We start from the raw sequence: 18,366 nt of genomic DNA, 5'->3' as shown, positions 1-18,366 counted from the left end.
CCTTGATGGCAGTCTCAGTATTTAGAGTGTGTATCTAAAGTGCAAGTCTGACACAGGGTGGGAATGGGAGGGTAGAATAAATTTCCAGGAATAAAAATGAAAGAGTGCCCAGATAAATAACTGCCATTACTAGTAAAGAGACTCTGGGTTCAAGGTCAAATTTGTAACTTATTAATGACCTGTACCGGGCCGTTCTACTAGGCACTGTGCAAATGCCAGGCCAGGCGGAGCCCCAAAGGGCTGGCAGCTGGCCTAGGTTTGAACGTAGAGTTGTTTCCTTATGAAAAGGAATAATGCAGTCTCCTTGAGTTGTCAGTCCTAAGTGCTTAGGCTATGTTCTTGACTCTTCCCTTGCCCCAAAGTTTGTGTGGCAGATAGTCCTAAAACCAAATATACACAAAGTCCAGTGGCTAGTTCTCCATTTGACGGTAGTAAAGGAGGTGGAAAAGCAGTGATACAGCTGTGAGATGCACACAGATTTGGAAGGGTTCATGCTGATTCTGGATTTGGAGAGGAAAACATGGGTGAAGCACTCCTGAGGGCATCTGCCTCCTGCCTCTGCTGTGGAAGAGCTGACAGGCTCCAGGCACCGTGGCTGCAGGAGCCTTCACTTTTGAGGTCGTCTTGTTGCCACAGCTTGTTTAGCTGTGACTTCTGTTTGCCTTTTTTTCTTTCCCTGATGAAGTAGGTAAAAAAACCTAAAACAACTTTGTGATCTCAAGATGGGGAGGAGATCGTTTGTAGCATCAAAAGGTGCCAGCCATCTTTGGGAAAAATAACAACGTACTGAAAATTGGCGTATTTCTTCATGAACTTGTGCTGGGTTTTATCCCCCACTTCCTTTCCACCTAGCCTTGGAAGCCTATGTCTGTTTTCTCTCCACTTGCCATTTACATAATCCTGCTTTTGCCTTTTGCTTTCAGGTCACCTTCTTGTTTGTGCCCACTTTTAGTAAAGTACATAAACAAGCAACAGTTGATCACGTGCTGTTGGGCTGCCTGGTGATCAGGTAGTGCCCCTGTGGGCTTGACTTCCATGAGAAGCATGCCAGGAGAAGAGGATGGGGAGTGCCCGTGTTTGGCTCTTGCTCTGATAAGACTTGTTTAAAATTTTCAGGGTTCATTGGCTTCTGGAGGTGATTTTAATCATTAACTAACTCCTTTATCCTGCTGCAGACTCAAAGGAGGATGTTTTTGTATGCGGGTAGTGTGAAGGAAGGTAAGGCTTTGACTCGGTACTTTCCCTAGCTCCTGTGTGTCTGATGGACCTTGTACAAGGGATTATTTGCCTCATCATTGCTAAGGATACAGAGTTTTCCTGATGGGACAGTTGAGATGGGATCGTTGAGAGCCAGAGCTCTGTTAGATGGCTCCAAGCACTCCACTTTCCAGAGCCAGCTTTTCAAGTGGGCAAAGCCAGATCCTTCTGCCCTGGGCAGCTCTACCTATTCAGTCTCTCAAACTCCTTACATCCAGGATCCAGAGCAAAACGTGCTCTGAGGATTGATGCGTGTGATGCAAATGGTGACTTCTGGGCCCCTCCTGCTCCTCTGCATCTTGCTCTGAAGAGCAGGATAGTTGTGCTGTGTACTCCCTCCTGGTGTTTTTATTCCTCTCTCCATTTCATGTACATTCTTTACTTAGGACAGGCATTTGTACAGGGGGGAGATGTAGCTCCAAGATCTGCATACTAGCTGTAGGCCCTGCAGCCTAGCTGTAAGACCTGACCTTCCTCCTGCTTGGCTCTCCATTAGCAGGAGCTGATCTGCAGCCCCAAGAGAAGTGGTTGCTGGGTGCCTGCCTGGTCCCTCTGTCCCTGCTCTACTGGGCATCACCCTGGAGGAGTTTTGGGTTGCTTCTCCCAAAGGGACCACAAAATGGAATCAGGGTTTCCTTCCCTCTCCCTTTAAAAAAAAAAAAAAAAAAAAAAGTGGAGGGGAAGTGCTTCTTATGCCACATAAAAAACATGTTGCATATTTGGAACCATAGCACTGGTGTGTAGATGGCTGCAATGACCATTTAGCAAGCCTGTCAGACATCAGGATTTACCCGTTCTTGGGGACAGGAATGTATGTGTTTGAGTGTGTATATTTTGGGCCTTGTTCTGTGCAAGCTGATGCTTGCACGACTGCTGATGGGAGTAAGGACAGAAGGGTTTGGCCTCCTCCCTGCATGGCATCTACGTGCAGTCAGAACAAGTGACTAGCTACACTGAGATGTTCTTCTGTCTAAAGGCAGCATCTTTGTCAGTAGCAAGCTGCACATAAGAACATGGTGAGGAACACCATGCATGTGTGAGGATGTAAGAGGGAAAAAGGTTGGCAGTCTTGACAACAGGAATTAATTTCCCCTCCAGCACAATTGTCCAAGAGCATGGTATCACAGATGAGAGCTCCTGCTGGGCTTCTCCTGTGAGGATTATCTCCAGGCTCCCTGGATTTGACTAGCTTGATTAACCTCATCACAGATTTGCAATGCTTTTTCAAAATGCTGTATGCAGCCATGGTGTTTTGGGGTTATGGTGTTAGGAGAGTTTGTTTTACTTATGCACCAGGAGACAGTAAATTTCAGTTTGATTAGAAAAGAAAGTTATTGTGGACTTGGAGGTGTGAAAGCCATGTCTGCTTTCTACAGATTTCTAGTGCACACTCTGGATGTGCAATTGCACAGTAATACGTGTTTGTGTATGAACATACATGTTTTGGGCAAGAATTATTTGGTAAGAGAAAAGAGGTTTGGCACTGGTGTGAATCCCTGCTTCCACCTTAAGAAGTGCCAGCATGTTAGTTTATGCCAGTGTGCTGTTGAGGCTTTTCACAATTCCCCCTTGCTGTGGCTCACCCCTGCTGCTCTTCTGAGGCAATGGCTATGCTGCAGCCTATGGCGTGGGACTTGGGAGACCTTTACGTAGTATATTAGGCTGCACTGGCTGGTACAGTGAGTTCAAGCACCCACATCTGCCCAGGATCCTGGACAGTTTGCATAGCAGCACAGACATTCATGGAGGCTGTGACTTGCTGCTGTTGGCCCTCAAGCCAGCAATGTCAAAGTTGTCGCAAGACACGTGTACAACTTCTGTCCAACTTGCAGTGAAGGCACTGAGTGCAATCCTAGTTCAATGTCTCTGGGGAAGAGCAAATCTCCTGTTGAATGTGGGCTAACATGATGAAGTGAGCTTGCTGAGATAAGGGTGTTCTTCATCCATATGCTTTCTCTCCTTGCCTTCAGGAAAGAAAGCGGTGATGGATTCTAGCCCGTTCCTGTCGGAGGCCAATGCAGAAAGAATTGTGAGAACCTTGTGCAAGGTCCGGGGAGCGGCACTGAAGCTGGGACAAATGTTAAGCATTCAAGGTAAGTGGTAACATAGGTCCTCAGCTATCCTCCTTAGTGCTGCCAGGTGGGGCAATTGATTTTTGTGATATGTGGTCAGCTGTATGGAATCAGTCAGTGCCAAGTGAATGTGGAGAGACTAGACAAGTGGCTTTCTCATGTGAGAGCAGTGATGGAGATATGTTTTTCAGTTCAGTCTAATCCCAGTATGAAATAACTAGATGTGTGCACTATATACCACCACTTTCCCAATGTCCCTGTTGTGTCAGGCACACAACTGAAATTGGTTGAAAATAAGGTGACACTGTCTGAATTTTAATGGATGTGTTAAAAGCAATTGTTGAGAAGCAGAGCTATATCACACTCTACCCGCAGGTGTCCTGCTAGAAAGGAGGAGGATGATGACAAGAACATGATCCTGTTCTTTGTTCACCAAAAGTGGTCAAGGTTATATCCACAGCCCTCCCCCATTATAGCAACCTGTTTGTGATTTACATGCTTTGTTGGCACTGAAGCTTTGCTGGAAAGGCCAGTACAGCTGATAATCTTATCAGGTATAAAACACTTGTTTTCATCTTGAGGAGACTTCAAACTGGGACTTACTCCATCCGGCTCTGAAGCCAGTGATCACAGGTGAAGGCATGAGTGACATTAGTGTCTGCACTGAACTGTTAGGTTACTCTTGGGAGATAGCAGGTGTGCTGAATTCAAACCTTATGTGGACCTATATGCACTTCGCCTTTCTGCCCAACTTGATAGGGAAGGAAAGAACCAGCCAAAAATAGCTGTTACACTTGTCTGGAAATAGCTTTCAAGATGTCACTGAAACTGAGTCAGTGTCTGTGTGTTTGAAGTACTCGGCTTGCTTGGCTTGTGCTTCTACTTGAATTTTTGTAGGTGTTGACTAATGTGGCTGGATCTAGTACTGTATTAAAGAACTTGGGCTCGCCAATAAAGCAAGACCAACTCCCTGTTCCAGAGAGCCCTGATTGTGATATTTCATCGTTCTTCACTTGCTAATCACTTGTTTTAGGTGCGTGCCAGCCTAATGGCAACATTAACAAAGCTAGGTGGGAGGCAGCAGCTGCTATGTCGAAGGCTGCCACCCATATGCTGTTTTCTCACCCTCTAGAAACCGCCAGGTGCTAAAGACTGATGGTTCACAGTGCAGACCCAGGAGGAGCTCTTGTGCTCCTTGCTTTCTGTGGGCAGTGCCTCTGGTACGTGGGGTGAGACAGCCATGTCTGGACATCAGCTCTGAAGTTAACTTGTCTACCATAGGTGGGGATTAATTAAAATTCTTACGACACTATTGAGTTGCACCTGATGTGTGCCCAGAGCCTGCTCACAGCTGCCCTAGGCTTGGATGTGAGTGAAGAGGGAATGGCTGTGAAAGGCCAGCTCTGAGGAGCAGAAATGCTCTGGCTTTTTGTCACTTGCCTGCTGTCTCCTAATGTTACTGAGCTCTGGCAGGAGTGTCAAACACTTGCTGATTGACTTCACTTTGGTGTCAAGAACATACAGGCCTTTAGCAACCTCAGTGGTGCTGCCCAGCCCTCATTTGACTCTTGTGACAAGTGCGTGGAGTGCTGCAATGCCTGGCGAGAACATAGGCCCCTGGTAACCTTGCTGAGGGACAGTTGTGGTGAAGTAAGTTAGACACTTCCAACAGTGCGGAGTATCCAGTTCTTGGGCTGCCTGTTTGGACAGGAGGGTTTCACACAGTTCCTGCCACTTCATGGGCTTCTCTGTGGCCTGGTGAGTTTGAATTGGCTTCTTCTGTTAACAGGGATGTGTGGTGCTCTGTGTTGCCTTGTCCAGGTGCAGCTGAGCACCTGTGAGCTAAACCACCCAGAAGTGACAAAGCAGTGGCCTTAACCCATGTCTGCTTCTGGGAGTCAGTGGATTTCTTAGGGACACACATCTTTGAAGGTCACGCACAGAAAGGATGCCAAGGGCCCCAAATCATCCTGTGTTCTGGTGCATGTGCTCTGGAAAATGTTGGAAAGGCAGTTGCATTTGCCAGTTGAGAGTGCCCTGCCTTGAGTCTTGCTTCGTGTTTCATTCCGGTAAGGTCTCATCAGTTTACCACAAAGATGTATAACCTTATTTATCAGCATGTTGAAAGCCTCATTTTGTCACAGTTGCCTCCGCAGCATGACTGATTTTTAACATTGCTGCTGAGTTTCTGTACAGTCAATCTGGACTTGCAGGTTTCTTGGCTATTTGGCGTTGCACTCATGAACAAAGCAGTGGTAGTCAAGCAGCCCCAGTTAAGAATGCCCTCTCAGACTAAAGGTTGAAATACCTTGTGAGTTTTTGGGATGTCAGTAATAAGCAAAATAACAGAAGTTGATCCTAAATGCCTGTGGCAGACTCTGATACCTTGACACAAACGGCTTCTGGGAGCAGGAGTCACTTTTAGTGAGGTCCATTCTCTTTCTGCACAGTCATCCTAGGAGGTGCAGGTTACCATGTTACAGCATGATGGTTAATACTTTCACATACCCCTGAGAATAGTTTTTAGAATGTTCAGAGGCTTGGCAGTGATACACCATCAATGATAGAGCAGAAGTTTCTTTCAGTGCCTTCTTGCAGGGATATAACGTCACAACGGGAGTTTTACTTGCTGTTCCTGCAAAGCCTGTTAATCTCTGACTTGCAGTGACAGAATGGAAGCTCCTCTTAAAAACTCCTGTTGATTCCACAGTGGGGTTTTGTTAGTACTTTTAAATGCTGCTCATGGCTTCGGTGGGAATTTCTAAACAATGCTGAGTGTTAATGTCATGTCTCTGCATTATGTACCTTTTTCTTGCCATTCCTTTCCACCCCTCTTCCCAGGACAGCGCTCTTAAGGTAGCTGTTTGTTTCTTGTTTCCTGTGATAGGCTTACGGTTGTACATGCAGAGGAATGATAGATTTTTATCTGAGTGTTAGAAGCACATGTGCAGGTTGAGTTCTCAAGATTAAGGCTGGTAGCCTGGACTCTTCCAGTGTTGGGAGAGCAGCAGATAAATCTAATTCCTCCATAATCCTTTATGAAATGAAAAGTTTGCCAGAACTGGTGGCTTTTCTCTGAGCTGTTGTAGAAGCCTTTGCTCAAAGGAGAGGACTAATCTTTCAAGATGCCCCTACCCCTCCTCTTTCTTATGAGTGTAAATATTTGCTTGCTAAATCCTTCTGACTCTTAAAATAACTTACTTTTGGCTCAGCTGTGTTTTTCTTCTGCCCACTTGTAGTTGCTTTGCATTTGGGTAGTTGTTTACAGTAGCAGATGCTGAATCTTGATTTCTCCAAGAGTTCAATACTTGCGTAAGTGGTGTTTTACCATTGCACAGCTTTCTAGAGAAGCTGCTGCCCCTTAGAATGAACTGGATTAAACCACGCTATGAACCTAGGAGCGTTGGGATGACTCTCCAGAGGGTTCCTTCTGTGACCTGTTTTTCTATGACAGTGTCCTCTCCTAGACCTGAATGCTGTACTGCTGTCAGCAAGAAGACAGGCTGGTGGATGACAGAGGCTTGTGCAGAGCACTCTGCTCTTGGGTTTGTGCAACCTGCCATTGCACCAAAAGCCTCCGTGCTGTGCGGAGCTGCCCACTGCTCTCGGCAGTGCTGCTGGACAAAGCCAGGGAGCAATATGACAACTGATGCTTGATTCCAAAGTATAGAAAGTTTCTCAGCATGCTTTCTAGTGTATTCATACTTTGTCTTTCCCTTGGTAATTGGGAGGGGGTGCACAGAAACTTCCTCCTGCTGCAGCAGGAGGGTAGCTTAGGAGATGTTTGGGTAACATGCAGGGGTTTTTTTTGCAAGAGTGAAAAGGAAAGAGTAGCTTTTTTCCCTTTTATTTTGCTACTTGCGCACAGAACTTATGTTTGTCTTATTTCTAAAGGTGTGATGCCTCAGGAGGTGTGCCTCAGGTGCTACTTCTGGGTATGGAGAGTTTCTGAACTAGAATTATTTCCAAAACTTTCAGTGGGGTGTGCCTGGGGGCAGGGCAACGTAGCTTGTCCAAATGCAGGCACATTCTTTGCGTGCTGAAGAACTGGAGAATGCAGTGCCTGCGCTGACTGCTGTGTGCTTTTCCCTTGGCAGATGATGCCTTCATCAACCCCCATCTCCAGAGGATTTTTGAGCGTGTACGTCAGAGTGCTGACTTCATGCCGATAAAGCAGATGATGGTGAGGAATATTCCTTCCTGCTTATCAGGGGAGGAGGGACAATAACAGAATAAATGTCACCTGTGACATACCCCAGTAAGGGAGGTGGATGGGGATTTTCAAGACTATTCTTTCAATAAATGCTGCATATTTTCAGTTGTGGGTAACATCTGATTCCTTATCTCAATTATGTGCTACCTTTTCTGTCCAAAACATTGAAGCTCAGCTCTAGACAGAGGGAAAAATGTGGGTTTTTTTTATGTCCTGAGACTGCTGATGGAACAGGATGTTGCATACAAATATGATTATAGGGTCTTGTTGAATGTAGCCGCCTCTTCTGTTTCCCCTCTCTCGTCTTTCTCATGGCTGTTAAGCCAGTGTCTAGAAGTGCCTACATCCCACTTTACAAACAGACTTACAAGTCTTAGTCTGATGGAAAATTAACAGCAACTTTGTCCTTACTCTTTTGGTTAAATCTAACCCACCATCAAGAAGAGCCAGAACGAAGCAAACTAAGTTTTCTTTCCTCAGTGTACATGTTCTCTCTTTCTCTCTACTTCCCTCTGTAAATTAAGCTGTGAAGGGTGATGCAAAAGGAATTGCCAGCACTACTTATCTTCCAAAAGACACTGAGCGGAGCCAGAACTCAAATATGGCAGTCTGGCAATGTAGCAAAAAAGCTGTTAAAGCAGGCTGTGATGTTTAATTGTCAATACTGCCTTAAAGAGAGTCACTCTTGCATGCCTGGATTGCTTCTGTTCAGCTTGGCAGCATGATGAAAGACGAGAAATATCTAACTCCTTGCTCATTTTCTGGAAGATAACAAGTGGCACCAAAAAGGGGAGTTTTGTTTTGCTAAGGCAGCAGTGTTTGTGCTCAAGATATCTCTGTCCTTTAGATCCAGAGCAACACACCCTTACACAGATCTCATCAGCATCTGTTTAGTGCTGGGGGAGCACTGCTGGCTGGACCACTCCTCGCGATGGTGTGCAATGATGAGGAAGGGAGGACAATCTAGAAAGCAGGGTATAGGTACTCAGAACTACTATAGGCTGTGTGAGTCACCTTGAAGAACATGATTTCCAATAGCGAAAATCTTAAATCTTTGCTTCCCATACCATGATGCTTTCTTTTTATTTGTAGAAAACTCTCAACAATGATCTTGGCCCCAACTGGAGGGATAAACTGGAGTCCTTTGAAGAACGCCCCTTTGCTGCTGCTTCGATTGGTCAGGTTCACCTGGCACGCTTGAAAAATGGGAAGGAAGTTGCAATGAAAATCCAGGTGGGCTTTACAGACCAGCCTTGTCTCTTGTCTGTGCCCCATAGAAGGGCAGGGGAGCTGCATAAATGTGTTTACTGCTAGACAGATAAGAAACATTTTAATGCAAATGAAAATTTGGGTCCAGCAATATCTTGCACGCAGAAGGGAGGGACAGAAAAGGTTCTGCAGCTTGAGCAAATCTCTGACTCCAGATGAGCGGGAAACGTCTCGTAGGTATAACACTGCAGCATGGGGATAACGGTGGTGAGGGACTGCTTGTACTTTTAGGGCTGTGTGTGAGGGTCCTACCTGCTCCATAGATCAGTCCCCTCTCTGGGATGTACACATGCCACATGCCCCTTTCTGGCCACAGCCCAAAGGCTAAATAAGTTTTAAGTGACAAGCAGGCACTGACTGTTGAGCAGTGGCAGTCTGATGATGCAGGAGGGTATTCACCAACTCACACTAAAGCTGTCAGCAACTTCAAGCAGATATTTCTAACAGAATTGAGTTCTGGAGCTGAAACCCCTTGTACAACATAGTTTATAATCCAAAGGAGTGAGATCCCTTGCTGACTGAGCAGGGTCCCAGGCAAAGTTGATCATCTGGTTGGTGTTTTTTTTAAGGTGGGGAGACTTTAGAAACAGTATGGATGGGTACTGGTGTCTTCTTCTCAAGTCATTTGTGTCCAAAGTACTCTCTGAAGTTAGGCCAAGGTAAAAGCAATGGAAAGTTAACCCTGTAGCATCAGCACACGTTCTGCTCCACAGCAGTATGGACTGGTTCCCTTCTTGATAGACAAGGTGAGGAAGGGCAGAAGGAGGCACCTTTGCCAGGGCTGGGCTGCAGTCTCCCTGCTTGCCCTGTTGCTGTGGATGAAACACTCTGGGGCTGTCAGTGGCATGTGCTTTCAGCTGTGGTATAGAAGTGACCAGCTGCCATCTCTGTTGTGAGATTTGTGTGCCTGAGAACCTTTCATGTGTTGGAAGAGTCCCTGTCAGAGGACCTGAACAGGCCATTCTCGTTGCAAGGAGTTGCATCTTAGCCTGTCTCTCTGTCCCCCGTTTTAGATGCTGGGCTTTAAATAAGCTTTTAGAGGAGGGGTGTGTGGCTCGAGTATGCCCTGGTTCATTGCCAGGCTGTAGGTGGCTGTGTTGTGGGGGTCAGTGGATGTTGAGCTGGAAGGCGTTTTTATCTTACTCCCTACAACTGGGTCATCTAGTCTCAACACTGCCCTCTCCCATTCTGTCCTGCAGTACCCTGGAGTCGCCCAGAGCATCAACAGTGATGTTAACAACCTGATGACTGTCCTGAGCATGAGCAATATTCTCCCTGAAGGTAAAAAGACAGAGACCCTTGGCAGGCCCTGTGTTCCCACTGGTACATGTTGAGTTCTGCCAACCCCCTTCAAGCAGCGCATTGCGTACTTCTCTCCATAGACTGGAGGGAGGGAACAGCCTCAAGGAAACAGGGGAAAGGACTTAAGAATTCCCAAGTCTGCCCAGGAGCAGATCTCCTGCAGAAAGCAGGAGAGGTAGTGGATGTGGGCAGTGAGTGCAGGGCCAACTTGGGGAGCAATGCTCTGCTCCCCTGTCCTGCTGTAGAGCTGCCACTGCCTTTGCTGGGCATGTGCCTGCTCCAGTATCCACCCAGTGGGGTGGGAAGTGCACCTGTGTTGGTTTTTCCTGGCCATGAGTAATGTGCACTTGTCTCTGTGTGCTCTTCATAGTGAAGGACCCATAGGGACTCTTGGCAAAGTATAAAGTGTCTGGGTATACTCACTTTTGATGGCGTTCTAGGCATGAAGCGCGGGCAGTGTTCAGGTTAGGTAGTCTTGCTTTGTCCCTGTTATTTTCTGGTACATTTGGCAGAACTCGTTCTTCTCCATGTTTCCTGTAGCCCTCCGTGCCTGCCATTCTCTGCTCTTCCCAGTCGTTCTCTGTTCTTCCCAGTCAGAGTTGTGGAGAGGTGGAGAACTGTCAGACTTGGAGCTTGCTCAGTGTCCCAGCACACGGATAAGTCCCTTTTCCCACAGGGAATGCAGGACTTAGTACTCCTTTTTTCCAAATATCTGCCTGCCGCAGCTGTAAATCTTAACGGGACTGTACAAATACTGCTTTAAAATCAGGCTGGGTGCTGACAAAACCTGGGACTGTTCTCTGTGGTGGCTGGGCAAGGCCCTGCAGAGGCTGCTGCAGTCCCAGCCTTGTCTGGCCCAAGTAGAAGGTTGGTTTTCCAGTTCCAAGACTGAGAAGACTAGACTTGGCAACTCAGGCCCTGGCTACGTGCTGCTGCAGTTCACTGTCTTAGTCATGCTGACTGTTTCTGCCTGGCAGTGCCTGCTCCCGGTTGTAGGCAGATACGGTTTGGAGCCTTTTTTGCTACTTTGGCCCAGGCTAGTGTTTGGGTGCTTCTACTCCTTGGTGTGCATGTCTGCACAGCCATGCCAATACCAGGAACTGACAGCTTGGGCTGTGGGGTGGGAGCTGGGGGAGGATGGAGCCCTACTGTACAAGAACGGTGTGGATGTTCCTTGCTTTAGGAGCAGCTGCGTAGCCTCAGCCTGGGATTACCTGCAGAACCTGTATCTAGCTGGAAATAAGCTTTGGCTCTCTGGGGCCTCTTGTTCTCCAGCTCAGGTTTGGCTGCATAGCAGGTTGCTCCTCAGCTGCAGCTCTGGAAATCTTAGCCTGAGGGACGCCTTTTTTCTAAGCCTACTCTCTTCTCTGCTGTTTGACTTTCAGGTTTGTTCCCTGAGCATTTGATTGAAGTTCTGAGCAGAGAGCTGGCCCTTGAGTGTGACTACCAGAGAGAAGCTGCCTGTGCAAGGAAGTTCCAGTATGTTCACACCATTGCCTTCAACCCCTCCCATCTGTGTATGTGTGTGAAACACAGGAGAGGTTGCTTAACTTCAGGGACAGTGGGGAGATGAATGCCATGCCCTGGGATGCAGCATAGGAGAAGATTGTGTGTTCGTGGCCTGAGCTGTCTGCTAGAATTACCACTTTGTCTCAGCCAAGCATGTTTTCAGTCAGCTGAACTGTGATGCTGATGTTGAAGCATGGGGATGAGGCAGGTGGCTGCTATCCTCTCTCCTTCAGTGTGAGCCTGTCTGTTTTACCACATGTGAAGGTACTGCAGTAATTCTTGAGGCCAGGTTGCAGTGCTGTTCTGTGTACTCCTATGTTAGCCTGTTGTAAGCTTCTCCCATCCTTTGGTCTAGGAGGTTTTTCAGTTCAGCCCTCTTACAGCAATTACCACCAGCACTGCCTGCTCCCTTGTCTTGCCTTAGCAGTGGGGACCGGATTGTTTTTACATGAAGGCTGGATGAGGGAGAGCTGCTGGAGGCTGGATGCTCCTCCTGTCCCTCTGTAGAACTGCCCCTGTGGCATTGCTCCTCTTGGAAAAGGCACGTTTCTTCCATGTGTGTAGTCTGGCCCTGAAGCAAAGTGGGGTGAGCAGAGGAGCCCAGTGCCCCTTGATGTACCAGCCTGGAGCCCTCCTAATGTCACTGCTCTGGCAGGAGATGTGACCTCAGGAGCCGGCAGCAGCTGTAAGTCACTGGCGTGGTTTCTGGTGACTTGATCCCTACTGTAACTGCTGAGGAAAACAGCTCCTGGCAGCCTCAGCCAGGGTGTGGGGAGAGGTGGTGTGAAGGGGCTGTATGCTGCGCGAGGTGTTGCAGAGGGGCCCACCTGCTCTCAGGGCTCCTAACCTTTTCCTCTCCTTTCTCCATCCCCTAGGGAGCTGCTGAAAGACCACCCCTTCTTTTACGTCCCAAGAGTAGTGGATGAGCTGTGCAGCAAGCATGTCCTGACCACAGAGCTGGTGTCTGGCTTCCCCTTGGATCAAGCTGTGGGGCTGAGCCAGGAGATTCGAAATGAGGTACTGTGGGGGTGCTGTTGCTTCTCCCCTTGCTCAGAGCAGCGTGCTTGGCCTGCCTGGTAACTGGTAGACCAGGGGATGCTTTATGGAAGGGCAAACCCTAAGCAGTGCAAAGCAGGTCTGGATTTGGGGACTGCCTGGAGCCTCTCGGAAGATTTCTGTGTAGGGAATTTGGCAGTGACGTTGGAGTCTCCTCAGACTGGTCTAGGCCTTGCAGGTGCCAGCGTTCAGCAGGCAGGGGTTGGAGGGGGTGAATGGCAAGGGTGGCTGAAGGGGAGGTAGCCTAGCTGCGTAACTCCTAGATGCCCTGTTTCTGATGACCTTAAGTTTGGGAGGGATTGTCAGCTAGGGCAGAGGGGTGTTGTTTTGCAGCTGCTCTTTTGGGCAGGAGTGCAGAATCATCTCAGTGCAAGCGGTTGGGTGTCATCTTCTCCTGTGGGACTGACCTGTGCTGCACAGAGCTGCTGGAAAAGTACCTCTTGGTAAACAGGAGGGGGGATGTGGGGATGGGTAGGCGTTGGTGCTGAATATAGCAAGGGATTGGAGCGCTGTGGTGCGACAAGCAGCTGCTCTAGTAGCAGAAATAACTGTCCTGGTATTTGGATTTTTTTTTTTTTTGTCTTGGTGTGAGCTGTCAGCTGTTAGCAGGTCACTGGGGAAGAAGGCAGAGTATGTTCCTCTAGATAAACAGATCTCAGCATCACATTGGACTTGAAGCTATGCCAGAGCTGACTGCCTGTGACCCCTGAGCTGTCTGTTCTTAAGGCTTGTCCCATCCGATCAGCTGCTGTATCATCAGGGCTGCTTTTAAAAGGCTGTGAGGTTAGGTGTTGCTGCAGGAGCAGCCCTTCTTTCCTATAAGCGACTGGCCTGGCTGACCCACAGCCTCCTGACCCAAATGGTAGTGTCCTGTAGCAGAATCTGGCTTGCATTTGGTGCTCTCCTCCCTCCCTCTTGGATATGATGTTTCACTCAGCTTTGCAGAAGCTGAAGAGGGGCAGAATGAGGCTGGCAGTTCTGCTGAACAGGCTCCAGCTTAAATATCCTCACAGAAAACCTCTGCTGTAGTATGTAATTCAGCAGTGGGCTCTTCAGGGACTACTAGTCTTGCTTCCCCCATGCCTGTAAGTCCCAAGGTGTGGGTCTGCTGCCTCTCCCTCAAGCTGGGTCAGTGCTGAGCCCAGCAGAAGACTTGGCTGAGGAGTACATGGTGGGTGTGTGTATCTAGTGAAGACCCCTTTCAGTAATGGTTTGGTCCTAGCTCTGAACATTGTTCGGCAGCTTTAGAGGAAGAGACTCTCCTCTTTAGCTTCTTTGGGCCTTTAACTTAAAATGCCCTGGAACCACCTCTCATTTCCCCTGAGCTGCACTGGCTTCATTTTGGCCATGGTCCTGCAGGACTTTCCACCAGGGTAGGCTCTAATGCTCTACTGGCCTCCCCCACCTCTGCTTCTGGATCCCTCTTCACACTGTGAAGATGTTCCTTTGCTCTCAAAGCAACAACCAAGTGCATAGTCAAAGCTGGGAAGGTAACAGGCAGGACCAGGACACAAGTAACACATGCAGTTGGACAACCCCTGGAGCCTGCTGTTCTCAGCTGCCAAGATACAGGGTAGCAGCCTCTCTGGAGGCACATCCAGGGGCTGATATGAACTACAGCTCAGGCTGATGTAAAACTTGCATGGCATCTGTGCTGTCTGCTAAGGATGTCCCATGGCAGGTGTGGGCTGGAAGTAGCTGAGAGGTGCTCCCTCACCTCTTCAGGAGTTTTACAGCATGGAGCAGATAGTTCCTGCCAGTGTGGCGATGTGTTCCGTGTTTGCTAATGCCCGCTGTAAATCACATGTGTGAGTATGGCTTGTTGCCCTCCTGACGTGCTTCCTTCTCTCCTTGCTTTTCAAGATCTGTCACAACATCCTGGTCTTGTGTCTGCGGGAGCTGTTTGAGTTCAGGTACATGCAGACTGACCCAAACTGGTCAAACTTCTTCTATGACCCACAGTTGCACAAGGTAAGTCCAAGCAGCTGCTGTTCTGCCTGTACAGGAGCTGGTTTTCACCTGCTTCTGATTATTCCCCACTCCCAGAGTTTAACAAGCCCTTACTGAGATTCTCTCAGATTCCTGTCATTGAACCTTGGGCAGGTAGGACAGTGAAACCTGTCCCTTTGCCACTTGTCCTCACTTGGTCTGGATAGGAGAGCAGGGCTCCTGTAACCCTGGCTGGCTGCCTGTCTTTGGCCTTAGATCTGGTCACAGCTACTTCCTTAGCCTCAGGGACTGTTTTGAAGCTGGTGAGTGGGAAGTTGCAGCTGGCAGTGCTCTACCAGGGCACACCTGAGCCAAGGACTCTTTAGCTGAATGCTCTTGTCTGTGCTGAAGATAAGGGTAGCAATTGCAGATGTCCTGCTTGTTGGTTTGGCTGCTTGCTTGTGCCCTGCAGGGCAGATGGAATTGCTTGTTCATCCCCAAGGTGTGTGTTGGAAAGTGCTGGGAAAAAGTTCTGTGCTGCTGTCCCCACACAGAAAGCCTGAGCGGAGTTATCAGCTGAGCAGGTGTGACAATGTCAGCATAGGCCATACCTCCTCTGCCAGGTACTAGCACAGATGTTTGTGCAGCTGTCAGGGAATAAAGGAGTTAGGGGGAAGCTGAGCTGCAGTGGAAAGGCTCTCCAGCCAGCTGAGCTTCCTGAAGACATCAGGAGTCTTCTTAAGGTCAGGCTCTACTTGAGCGGTTGACACTGTAATACAGATGGGTTTGTCCATTTCCAGGTGGCCCTGCTGGACTTTGGAGCGACGCGAGGGTTTGATGAGAAGTTCACAGATCTCTACATAGAGGTGAGGACTTGCGCTGCATCCTAGAGTGCTGCACTGGGAGTCTTAGAGTATTTGCAAAACTACACTTATCTCTTAGCTGTATCACTTTGTACTCTAATCCACTTTGGGTGTGGAGGGAAGCAGGGCTGGAGGCAAGAGAGAGATCTCTGTTCCTGTTTCATCCCTTACCATAGCCTTCTGCATGTCTGCTGCAAGCCTCTGGCTGAGTTGGGATGTTTAAATTGCATGACAAACATGGAGAACTGTAATGTTGGTTACTGGGAGACCCAGGCAGCAGAGCATATCGGAGCACTCAGAATTCCATGATTTTTATATGAGGGTATGCAAGAATTGCTTGTCCTGTTCACTGTCTCTTCGTGTGGTTTCTAGCTTGCTTACAGACCGGTAAATTTATGTGAAGTCATATGTGCTTCCTTTGTGATCACCATGTTCTGCACTCGATAAATCGAGCTGCAGGGGCCAGCAGACATCACCTAAAGCTTCTCACAGGTGGCTCTACTATTTTGTTGGGGGAGGGGCTGATTGATTTGTGAAGTTTTTTTGATGTCCCTTACATTCTCTGGGCTATGTGTAGCCCTACTGGGAAGAGCTTTGGCAAGCCAGCAGCTGTATCTTTTTGCCAGTAGCTCTTAAACTGGCCAACATGCAGACCTCTGAAGACGAGGGCAGAGGCAAGGAAGCGAGTGGGCAGCATGTGTACCTGTAGCCTACGTAGCAGTCCTGGACTCAAAACATTTTTCAGTCATCCCCTAGCTCTCCTGAAAGTGTTCCTCCTATTCAGGTAATCAAGGCAGCTGCTGACATGGACAGAGAGAGAGTACTGAAGAAGTCCATTGAAATGAAATTCCTCACTGGCTATGAAGTCAAGGTATGGTATGGAGCAGAAGGGTCTGCTTTTAGCAGTGGCCACCGATAAGTTTGTTGCAGGTCTGTGAACTTTCCCAGATTTCTTGATGTGGTAAAAGCCAATGTCAGTCTGAGGGCCCTGTTGATAAGGATGAGGGAGGAGGGCAAAAAAGGTTTTGGCTTTTGTTCTCTCACTTCCTTTTGGGAGTGGGGGCAGTAATGATGATACAGCTAGCCCCAAAACCACTGTCCTTCCTTCTCTCCCCCAGCATGACCCTGCAGGTGGTGATGACTGCTGAAATTTCATGACTGGGCAGATGGTCTTCTGGAAGGTTTAGTTGCTCAAAACTGTATTAAGCAAATGTTCATCAGTCTTGCTGGGGGCTGGAGGTTACCTTTGTTGTGGGTATAGCTAGGTACTTCTCCTGAGCCGCTGCTGTTAGCACTAGCATTTCTCCTTTTCCTCCCTGGTGGTTAAAATGGCTAGTGATGTTATTTATGCCTCTTTCCTTTTGGGCAGGAAATGGAAGATGCCCACTTAAATGCTGTCCTCATCCTGGGAGAGGCTTTTGCGTCTGAGGAACCTTTTGATTTCGGCAACCAAAGCACCACTGAAAAGATCCATGGTTTAATCCCAGTCATGCTGAAGCATCGGCTTGTCCCTCCGCCAGAGGAGACCTACTCTCTTCATCGGAAGATGGGGGGTTCTTTCCTTATCTGCACCAAACTGAAGGCCAAAATTCCTTGCAAAAACATGTTCCAAGAGGCATATAGCAAATATTGGAGCAGTAGGGGCAAGAAGCCAGAGGAGTAGTAAGAATGAACTAACATGTCTTGTTCTGAGGGCTCAGTCTGTCTGAGCCTTGCAGAGAGCATTCTAGCCTCCCATGCGTTGCACCCCAGCTCTCCATCCTCTTGAGATGCAGCAGCCTGTGCCCTGGAAGCCAAGTGTGCGTTTCACAAGGACAAAGCTGTTCTTTCATGCTGTGTCTGTCCTCCACTGACTGCCAGTACAGTCCGCAGCTTGCAGGAAACTGTCGTCTTGAGTGCTTCTGTACTGTTTCAAGGCACCAGCCAACTACCTTGAATGCATTTTTAACATTGTGATGGTGGCTGCATATTGATTGGGTTTTATAATGAGTAGGGGAAGGAGGACAAGAGCAGAATTTAATATTGAAACCTGTTTGTAATTATCCCAAAATCGTTTTTTTTAAAAACCTTCCCTCTTTCATGCTAAGGTGGAATTCAAGTAGTGTTCATACTGTGAATTATAGAATGAAATACTAAGGTGTACCCTACCACTGACACATTCAGCACGTCCCCCCCATTTTTGTAAGTCAGTCAGTCAAGTGGTGGCAGTCTAAGAACCCTCCTGGATTTTACTGATGTTGATTTAATGCGAGGCGGGTGTGTGTGTACATAGGATGAAGTTTTATGCTTTCTGCCTCTTTTTGGCTTGCAAGCTAAACATAGGAAATATTTTAAAAATCTGAGAATTGAGTGCCAATCTCTTTTAAACATACATGTACACTCACACAACCCATCTCAGTTCTGGGAGTCAAATATGTAATCAACAGAGCTATATCTGAGCACAAATAGTGGGATTCTTCACTGTCTGGTAGGTATCACCTTTCCTGAGGGCGAGTTAGATAAGCTACAACTCTGACACCAATTGCTTGTAACCAAGAACCTAGTCTGTCTGTCTCCCTGTTTTCCTGTAATGCAGAACATATGGCAAGGCAGACAAAAACGTAATGTCTCTCATCAGCATTTCAAGCTTTTGCTGAAATGTCACACATTTAAAACCAGACGCACAGTTTTAAACTATTGGAGTCAAGCTAGGAAATTTACTTTCTTAGATTTTTGTACAAAGCCTGTACCTGTACGACTTCCTGATTTCAATAAAAAAGTGCTTGTGCGGTGGGCCTTCTGCCTGCAGTTTTTTCCTCTTCTGGTGCAATAATGAATAGCAAAGTGAACCATGTCCTGTTCTGTGGGATAGGAGTTGAGCAGAAGCAGCTTCCAAGTCTCCTCTTGTTGCAGTTGT

The 18,366-nt window shown here is 47.9% G+C and overlaps 1 protein-coding gene across 2 annotated transcripts in view; it reads left to right on the top strand.

The window, feature by feature from the left end:
* The window catches only part of COQ8A (coenzyme Q8A), a 48,769-nt gene extending 30,524 nt beyond the window's left edge, over positions 1–18,245 (top strand). For both annotated transcript variants that reach the window (XM_050894684.1, XM_050894685.1), the window contains exons 6-15: positions 3,228–3,350; positions 7,427–7,512; positions 8,635–8,775; positions 10,011–10,092; positions 11,499–11,592; positions 12,498–12,639; positions 14,542–14,649; positions 15,408–15,473; positions 16,255–16,341; positions 16,840–18,245. In XM_050894684.1, the coding sequence (XP_050750641.1) occupies positions 3,228–3,350; positions 7,427–7,512; positions 8,635–8,775; positions 10,011–10,092; positions 11,499–11,592; positions 12,498–12,639; positions 14,542–14,649; positions 15,408–15,473; positions 16,255–16,341; positions 16,840–17,133 (1,223 nt within the window). In that variant the 3' untranslated portion in view covers positions 17,134–18,245. The remainder of the gene's footprint in view (positions 1–3,227; positions 3,351–7,426; positions 7,513–8,634; positions 8,776–10,010; positions 10,093–11,498; positions 11,593–12,497; positions 12,640–14,541; positions 14,650–15,407; positions 15,474–16,254; positions 16,342–16,839) is intronic.
* Positions 18,246–18,366: the final 121 nt, after the last annotated feature.

This window comes from Gymnogyps californianus, chromosome 3, assembly GCF_018139145.2.
Source record: "Gymnogyps californianus isolate 813 chromosome 3, ASM1813914v2, whole genome shotgun sequence".
Taxonomy (NCBI): Eukaryota; Metazoa; Chordata; class Aves; order Accipitriformes; family Cathartidae; genus Gymnogyps; species Gymnogyps californianus.
The sequence above is the reverse complement of the archived record's forward strand: the minus strand, read 5'-3'. Positions and strand labels throughout refer to the sequence as shown.